This window comes from Tasmannia lanceolata, unplaced genomic scaffold (assembly GCF_043159265.1).
Source record: "Tasmannia lanceolata isolate RefF3 unplaced genomic scaffold, GAP_Taslan_0.1 ptg000024l, whole genome shotgun sequence".
Lineage (NCBI taxonomy): Eukaryota > Viridiplantae > Streptophyta > Magnoliopsida > Canellales > Winteraceae > Tasmannia > Tasmannia lanceolata.
The window spans coordinates 12584011-12593851 of NW_027518701.1; the positions used below are offsets into that span (position 1 = coordinate 12584011).

A 9841-nucleotide genomic window follows, 5' to 3' on the forward strand; every position below is an offset into this window, starting at 1 on the left:
TGATTAATTTTTGTGTTTCTCTTTAGAATAGATTTAACTTGGATCCGAACAATGAAGCTTAGACCCAATTCGAATTCAGATCATATCTGAATTAGTATTGTTTCATGGCTCATTTTGGTTCAATTCTGAACTAAACTGTGCAATTTACGATTTTATTCAGATCACAACATTCGATTGAGATCCAATTAAGATTTGATGTAGTAGTTAATGTGGACTGAAAAGAACAGAGGTTGTCCTATTGTGCAACAATAAAATGAAACTGAAGATTGATTTTTTTTTTGGGAGGAATTGGACGGGCAGTGCTGTTCAAGCTGATGAAAAGAATTTTAAGAATGGATCTTGTTTTCTTTTAAACAAAACCAAACAGGAAGGTCTGAGAACTCTTTTGACAACAGATATAAGGGTGTAGGTGATATGTCTTAAATCCAATAGTAACTTTAAAACTGATAGGTGATTTGCCTAAATTTTGGCTCAAAGGTTGTGTAGGTCTCTCGTATCAATGCCATATCCTAGAGAAATGTCTACTTAAGAGGTGCTGTACTGCTAATTGTGCCACAAGTGAGAAAGATCTAACCATCTAAGGGTATTTTCATCATTTTGTAGAAGACATAGGCGTGTTTGACAACCACCAAAAAGAAATTCATAGAATTTTTGTTGTCCAATCGTGACAGGAAAAGGGAAAGAATCACAGGACGGGGCTAAAAATAAGGAAAACAAATATCTACTTTCAAAAGGATTTTTTTATCTGAGTTTTAGCCCTCTTTTGCTTATCTGACTCACCCCCTCTCTGTTTTAGCTCTCTGCGCTCGACCTTCCTTGCACATAACTGATCCACAAACACTCCATGGAATATTTTTTCAAGTTTTCCAAACATGCTCATAGGGATATTCTTCTTATTAATAAATATTATTAATAAAGGCTACTGATATTGGCAGAAGCATCAAAGCATGGTAGGTGAACAAGCCAATATCAGTACCCTTAATAAATTGTTGAATAATTGGAATAATAGGAGGGCTGCTGGGGAGCTCCCAGACGTGTGTGAGTGAGAGTCTTAAATTCAATAGAATGGGAGAATGAGACAAATCTGAAACACAAGAAATACAAGACACTTGAAACACAAGAAACTTTTATTATGATTCTGTGATTTTCATACAACTGATCATATGCATCCAGCAAAAAAATTCATATACAATTTCAGATTCAACAAACAATTCTTTGCATCATCCCTGTTCAGAAAAAAAAATGTACAAAAAAAAAAAATTGAAAGAATACCAAATCAACGGTGAGAAACATAGAAGGCGGAAGAATATATCAGTATTTTTCTTCTACAAATGAATATTGGTTTGCATCCATTTCTGTCATTGTCCGTGCAACTGGGTTTTTTCACTTGGGAAGCCATAGAAAAGCCAAAAAAAACGTTGTTTCCATTCTGCAAATCCAAAGGACTGAACCCACAACGACATGAACAATCAGAGACAAGAGCTGCCAAGAAAACAAAGAAACTGTCCATCTATGTATCTCCATTGATTGGACAAATCCCATATTTTTTCTTCAAGAGTCTCCCATTGCTAAGGACGGCTGAATACCTTCCTGCACCAAGATAAAAGCATTTTCTGTGAAGAAGGCATTATCCACAGGTGCAAAACATTTGCCATCAAAAAATGAAATAGGGTGAGAAAGGGAAAAAGGAGCTGGATAAGAACAGCTATTAGTAATACTCTACACCCTTGTATCGAAACTCGAGTCAAGTAGAAGGGAAGAGTTTTTGTGTGACCGTAAGTGCTCGAAGAATAAAAAATACTGAAAAAGATTAAGAAATATGAAAGCTTTCTGAACTCAAAACTTGATCAAGTACTTCCAATTTTCAAGTCAACTAGGACTCGGGCCCTCATTAGGTTCAGGTTGAGCATTGAGGTTTTAACCATAGAAAGAAGTTTTAAATAGATGAAGATTCTCCTTGTATCTTGTATTCATGATTCCTTTTTTAAATACCTGACATTTTTTAATACATTTTTCACCTTAATGTTCATTTTTTCTTGGTAAGTAGAGAAAATTCTCCTTTAGCTTGTCTTCTAATTGCATTTAGAATTCCACTCAATATCAAACTTGACAATGTCTATGATGGCAGCACAATATATTATTATCAACTCTGTGTATAAGAATCACAAGTCATAAGTTAATGTTTACAGCAATTTTAATCATTGAGTAACTTTTCTGTTTTTTGTTTTTGTTTTTACAACGATACGAATGTTAGATTACTTTATCATTTGCAACTTGCTATCAAAGCAAGGGAAGCATCGACTACAGTTCTTGCTGCACAGGTGAGGCTAATTATTGCTGATGCCACCTGGCCATACTATTGACATCAGTGGTCGTACGGTTAGGTTTTCCTGAGAAAGGCCAAGCAAGTGCCTGACTAAAGTTGGGTTGTAAACCAGATGATACACCTATTGAACAATATCAGGAATGGGGCGAAAAGGATGGTGAACATCTCATTGATGTAGGAAGATATCATAGACTGGTTGATAAGTTAATATACTTACTTATCCATGGCTCACGTGTATGTGAGCTACTGGGTTTAATAATATTGTTACGGGAGTTGGGGCATCAAGTTCAAGTGCCTATGAACTTATATTGGTACAAAAAAGCTGCTATTAGCATTGCCATGGTCCAATTCAACATGACAGGACCAAACATATTGAAGTGGATGGGCACTTTGTAAGGGAGAAGTTAACCTCTACAGAGTGATTTGCACTCCCTATATTACTACACATCAATAATTGGCAGATATCTTAACTAAGGGGCTAGCAAGAGTAGAACACGGAAACAATAAGTTGGGCATGAGAAATATCTAATCATCATCTTGAGGGCTAAGATATGCCCCCAAATACATATTTTTTGTTTGTTTATCATTAATAAAGCATATTTGGGTCATGGGAGAGAGCATACCCACGAATCTAGTCACATCAATAAGTTAACTGAGAAGAAAAAGACTAATATACCCCTTTATGAACATTGAAAAGTAATTCTAGGAGGTAAGAGTTATGCAAAGAACTAATAACTATAATGTCAGTATCAAGTTGTCACCTAATATCTATAAAATGATTTGTGAAGTGTACCTGAGCACAAATGGGGCAGGTCTCACTTTTTTTCCTCCATGCAATAAAGCATTCAGCGTGAAAATGATGACCACATGTAGCTATAACTCCTGGCTTCTCCTTAGTATATTCTGCAGGAAGTGATGGTAGCAACTGTGGTTAATAGATAGAAATGCTATTAATAGCCATGGCCAGATGAAAAATAGATGTAGGCAAAAAGAGTGATACAGTACTTAAATTTTTCAAAAATACCTTAACACGAGACATAAAGTGACCTAGACATACTCAGAATACATTCAAAGAGTGATACTATCTTCTAATTGGTTAAAAATAAGGCTTTTCAAACCAACAAAAAATATCAACAATCCTAACAGCTTAAAAGGATCATGCTAAAGACTTGATACTACACATGACGTAACCAAGAAGCAGAAAAGATCATTGTCAATTAACTTTTGTGTTGTTCAGTATGAAACACATTGCAACTAACAAAGCATATAAAATGAAGGATGACTGTGCAAATAAAACTTTGCTGAAAACAGAAGATTAGAAACTGGGTGGTTAACCACCCAGCTTTGCCCCCTTGTTTGATGAAATCCAAGACAAAATGGAAGGATCATCAATCATTTTCAACCATGTCAGAAGATCTGCCAATAAGGAGGCAGATAAGTTAGCAAGGACTGGCAGATCAGTTACCAAGGGGGGGGGGGGGGGGGGGGTGTGGTGGGTTGGTTGGGAGATCGGGATTGGAGATGTTTGACTTCCTCTTTCCTTGAGTTGTTTATGTTCTTGTATTTTTTCTTGTTTTCTTTTCGATTTTCAATTCTTTTTCTTTCTTGTATTGGGTCGACTATCTCAATCTCCCCTTTGCGCTTTAATGAAATCTGCTACCATTCAAAAAAGACAAAACAAAACAAAACAAAATAGAAACTGGGTGGTTAACAGAATACCAAAAACATAGGTGAACCATACTAAACCCAGAGAACAAATAAAGCTGCAGAAACAATAGCTGCGAAATTTCATGCATTTAGCTAACACAAAAACTCTTATAAATAATGGTCATTGCCAATAATTATACTGAAATCAAAGCCCGTGCAGTGCTCTAAGCAAAGGGAACGACAATACCTTCAAGACATGTACAGCAAACATCCTCCTTATTTTTTGGTTGCACCGACTTTTCAGGTTCAATCTCAGGCAATTCAGAGGTGCCAGCAACAGAAGAACTTGTCTGGCTCATCCAGCCCCTCGTCAAGCCCTCATCCTCCACGAATTCAAGAAAAGGTTTCATCCCACTTACTGTCTCTCCAGTGGGCTGCGAATCTGCTGCCTCAGCTGGCTCATCAACCTTGCTGCCACTGGTCTCACCAGGAAAAATTTGTTGGTGTCCCAGAGCTGGATCATCAACCTTGCTGCCGCTAGTAGTCTCGCCAGGAAAATTTTGTTGGTGTCCAAGAGCTGGATCATCAACCTTGCTGCCGCTAGTCTCGCCAGGAAAAATTTGTTGGCGTCCCAGAGCTGAATCATCAACCTTGCTGCCGCTAGTCTCGCCAGGAAAAATTTCTTGGCATCCCTGAGCTGGATCATCAACCTTGCTGTCACTAGTCTCGCCTGGAAAATTATGTTGGCGTGGCGCTAGGTAAGTGTCACGATACGATGTTTCCAAATTGGTATCAACCGGAAGACATACCTGTAGGGATTGCAGGAGTCGGAGCATGGGAAGATGTTTCCAAATTGGTATCAACCGGAAGACCTGTAGTGATTGCAGGAGTTAGAGCATGGGCAGTTGATGAGGAACGCTGCTCCGATGCCTGTGGGCAACTCAGAAAGGAGTTGTAAAGTTTAATAGGATACAAAATAATATCATGCTTACAAAATAATAGCATGAGAAGAACATAAAGAAGTTATAAATATGTCGCAGGACAAGAAAAATACAGTAACCAAAGTCCTTATACGAAGTCTTTATACAAATAAAATCCCTCTTACAAGGTAAAGAAGAATGATACTGGTGTTGTTACAACAATGGGGACCATATTGAAGTAACAAGCAATATAAAATGACCTTTAGATAAGTTTGGTGAAAAAAATATGCTATATTTTAGTAAAAGAAATCCTAGATTAAAGGGTGAAAAGGCAATTTGCCTTACAACTACGAGTTGAATGCAGCTTGCTGATATCTTTACAAAGGTTGAAGGGGCTACTCTTCTTAGGGATACATGTATCAAGCTGAGCATGTCAAATATATATGGCCTACCTCGAGGGGAAGTGTCGTAATGTATTGTAATGGCTTGTAATATGACCATGCACATTTAGTTAGTTCATTGTTATTCTTAAATCTTTGTTTTTCATTGTTTACCCTCATAAGATCATTTTGGTCATTTTCAATAAAAATGCGACATATAGCAAAGGATCTCACTTATATCCTCATGCTTTCGAACACGGATATTACTCTCTACTCTTTCATCTCTTTAGCTCTCATCTCTTCCTCTCTTTTGCACTACTGATTCCATCAACCAGCAGGTCACACCCTTGATCCAAAACAGATCTGGTCGTAGATGATTCTTTTGAACAAATCCTTTTAAAAAACCCTCCAAACGTGATTGAAATTACAGAAATCACCCAAGAATATCACCGAATATGATCAATAGAGATCCGGAGTTTCTTACCAAACAGAAAGATGTTTATATGGCTGGATTACACCTCATGGATTTGTTTGTATCTAAACTGGATCTGGTCGTAGATGTCATGACTCCTTCATTCTTGGTCAAATGAGAGAGAGAGAGAGAGAGAGAGAGAGAGAGAGAGAGAGAGAGAGAGAGAGAGAGAGAGAGAGAGAGAGAGAGAGAGAGAGAGGAGGGAGGGAGGGAGAGAGGAGGGAAGACTTCATGATTTGGGGAGAAATGAAGTTATCTTTCAGTTACCGTCAATGGAAATTACATAAGCACCCTGTTCAGTGTGCACATATTACAAAAGGATATAAATAAATAAAATGATTATTCAACCTTATTATGTACAAAATAAATTAATGAATACAATGGCAATAAGTTATAGCTATGGATACAATAACTACATATTTAGCAGATGGATACCATTTTGCAAAATCCCAATAGGTAAAACTACTGATAGCTGGAATTAAGAAACTAATAAGAAACACCATATGATTGCAGCACAGAGATAAGAAGGGAAGGAATGATGAATGTAGAGATATACTTGTGCCTCATTCGACTTATTTCCTGGAGTAGAGAAGCAATCACCCATTTCTGTCAATTATTTTACGTCTGTTATCAACAGGGAAGAAAAAAAAGCCTGTCAAACAGAAGCCATTAACCGTACAGATGGCCAAAATATTTACTGAAGCCTCTAAATGAGTAAGTTAGCATAACTTGGTATAATATTTGAGTTACAATTCCAGAAGCACTAGCAAAAAAATTTCAACACACATGAAATATGTAAGCAGAAGTGTCACATGTAATGAACCACTTCTTGGTAATTCTCGATGTACAAATAAAACTACTCCCAGCAAGTCTAACTAAGAAAGTATTGGTCCAACTACCAGTAAATAACATAGATAATTCAAGCTATTTTCATCATCCATAAAATTGCATTCTGGATAGCAATACACCTTGCTCAGAATAATCCTAGAGAATGAACAGAGAAAAATATCCAATGCAGTTCTCATTTTGATCAGATAACTACGCAGATCTACAGCCATGCTCATTGATGCCTAGGAACTTTTCGTATGTCCTGAATTTTCTTTATAAACCTTTAAGACCATGTAGGTTCAAATTAAGTCCTAACCCAATAGATAAAAAAAAGGGAGTATGTTTTGATAGATCTAGTTTGCGCTGCAATTTGAGTAACTAATGATATTTTTTTTTGTCTTATTTTATGTTGTTGGGCAAGTGTAGATCTTCTTCTTGAATTTTTCCTCCTTTTTCTGTTTTGATAATGAAACATTAATGAAATGCCATCTATAGCTTTTAGAACTACATATTTGTATGAGGACATCACTAGTGTCTTTTTCCGGCTTCATTCTTTTCTGCTTGTTTATGTCAATCAATGAATAATTTACAGAAGAATATTTACACTTGTGTTCTGTTATTTTTGGTGACTATAACTATTTGACCAAAGGCTCCCAAATCATGTTGGTTGGGGTTTGGAAAAAAATTTAAAGATTTACTGCCAAAGTTAGAGGAGGCTCATCCTTTAGATCGTCTGAGCACGAAAGAATCCACAAAAAGTGCAAAGCCTAAATCAGAACAGACAAAAGTTCTAGAAAAAGAATGAAATAAGCCACATAATTTCCAACTTCTGTCAATGCATGAGCTTAAAAGGAAAAATAAAAAGATACAGAAAGATCGCGAAGGAATCGATGGGGTTTCCATGGATGTGATTGCATTCTAAATGCTCAGAGCTACTTGAAAGTTAAAGTTTTAATCTCATATTATTTGCTTCCTTCACTTCCCTTCTCTGCAACCCCATCAGTATTTCACTTCATTGCTTATTTTTAGCAAGATCCCCAACACGCGAAGAAAGGAGATAAGAAATCACATACATAATAACCACACCAATAGCCCACAAGATCCATATCATAGATGTGAAATCCCAATGAATTTCAGCGTACGCTCAATTTTTACTTGGCTAGTACGTCCTTAACCAACACAATCAATAAGATATAATTATTTTCTGAAAACCAAATCAGGTTATAAATATTCAAAGGGATGATCAAATTGAGTCATAGCATAAAATCATACATCATATTTTAAATAATTATCAATAACTATATAAAAATCAATAGGATGCAAAATGTTTTTGAGGTGCGTCCAAATAAGTCATATTCTGACATTCAACAGTGAAGTTACGCCCTGTTTGTTTTGGTTTTTAAGAACTGATTGTGAGTCCAAAACTGATTATTGGACTCAAAATTAAGGCCGTGTTCAGTTTTGAACTCACAATCAGTTCTCAAAAGCCACAATAAACAGGGCCTTAGTAAGTTCATTACATTACATAGAATTTCTACATGGTATGAACTCGGAAATATGTGAGAGCTCTACATGTGTCTACGGGTGGAAGAAATCCACAGTACCGGTATACAGTTGGCGTAACTCATATCAACAATTTTTAGGACTTCAATTTTTGCGAATATACATGAAAATTCAAACTGGTCAAATCATTAATTCAAACTAAAAGAAAAACATAAAAAAGAATACGAACGAATTCAATTTATAGAATAACAAAGAATACATTCGAATGGAAACATGCGAAAACACATATATTGTATCAAAGAATAGATCAATTCAAACTCAAAAAAAAATAATAAAAGAACACAAAAAAGAATATGAAGAATGAATTCAATTAACCAAATAACATCGAATATATTCAAATGCGAAATAAAAAAACTGATCAAATCATAATAATTCAAAATTGAGGAAAAAAAAAAGAGCACGGAAAAGAATGCGAACAACGAATTAATTAACCGAATAACATCGAATGGCAATGACAAACAAAAAAAATATCATATCAATGAACTGATGAAATCATAATAAAATTGAAACTGAAAATAGAACACTACCAAAGAACCAAGAACAAAAAATGCCCAGTAGATTAGATCATCCGAGCATGAAAGAATCCACAAAGACTGCAAAACCCTAATCAGAACGTACAAAAGATCAAGAAAAGAATGAAAAGAACCACAAAATTTCAAAATTCTGACAATGCATGAGCTTCAAAAGAAAGAAAAAAAGATAGAGAAGGAGACTTGACATGGGTACCTTAAAAATCAATAGGGGAAGTAGAAATCGAGTTCCTAAATTTCTTCTTCTGAAGAGATATTGTGTTCTTTTTACTTTCAGGGGAAGAGAATTAGAGAAAGACGAGAGGTTTTACATATGAGAGCGATGCAATTGTTTGAAATTTTGAAAGAGACCCCTTTATACTACGTTTGAACATAAAATTACGACATTGTCCCTGTGAAAGATCCCCAAAGCAAGATCCCATTGGTCACATTTTTCAAAGATTCAAACTAGGCGGACAAGCACTGTTCTGATCAATCGTAACAGTCATTTTTTGGCTCACATGGAGGCATTCTTACGTAATCTGGACCGTTGATCTTGTAAAATATTTGAGAAGATCCAATTGGTTAAAGTCCTAAGGGAAAATTAATATATCATTCATAAGATAAAGTCCCAAAAAAAATCAATGTGATATTCTTGGTGAAAATATCAACACTGCATCAAGGGCCTAGGACTACGGGATCAAGTGGGATCAGCTGCAACGGGGCTTGGAATGGAACAAAATAATGAGGCCCAAGTAACTCTTTATCTTTGCACCTCTTATGATAAAAAAAATCACTTCAATCATAAAATCCTTACATTCATTAACGAGTAGTTTTTGTTGTTAAATATGATTGCATTTGATAGGCCTCACATAGATAGGGCGTGCCCAAAATATCAGCTCCTTAGGATATTCCTAACCCTTATAACTATGGAGGTAAAAAATGGACAGATCTGAGAAGGTTTATATCTGTCCATTTTAACCTCCACAAATAAAAGGGTCAGGATGATCCTATAGAGCTGATTTTTTAGGCACACACTATATATGTAAAGGCCATCAAATGAATGATTTGTATCACCCAAACAATGTGGGCCCCACTGTATTTAAAGCTGATCGAGTACTCGATCAAGTTGATACACAGAATCTCTCTCTCTCTCTCTCTCTCTCTATATATATATATATATATATATATATATA

The 9841-nt window shown here is 35.9% G+C and overlaps 1 protein-coding gene across 1 annotated transcript; it reads right to left on the reverse strand.

Moving 5' to 3' along the window:
* Positions 1-1292: 1292 nt before the first annotated feature.
* LOC143856902 (uncharacterized) lies at positions 1293-8977 on the reverse strand. Its single transcript, XM_077367155.1, has 6 exons — positions 8863-8977; positions 6302-6369; positions 4783-4903; positions 4221-4703; positions 3120-3229; positions 1293-1590 (listed from the first exon to the last, which is right to left on the reverse strand). Exons 2-6 carry the CDS (start codon positions 6347-6349, stop codon positions 1552-1554), a joined length of 801 nt encoding a protein of 266 aa, XP_077223270.1. The 5' UTR covers positions 6350-6369; positions 8863-8977; the 3' UTR covers positions 1293-1551.
* Between the last annotated feature and the right edge of the window lie 864 nt (positions 8978-9841).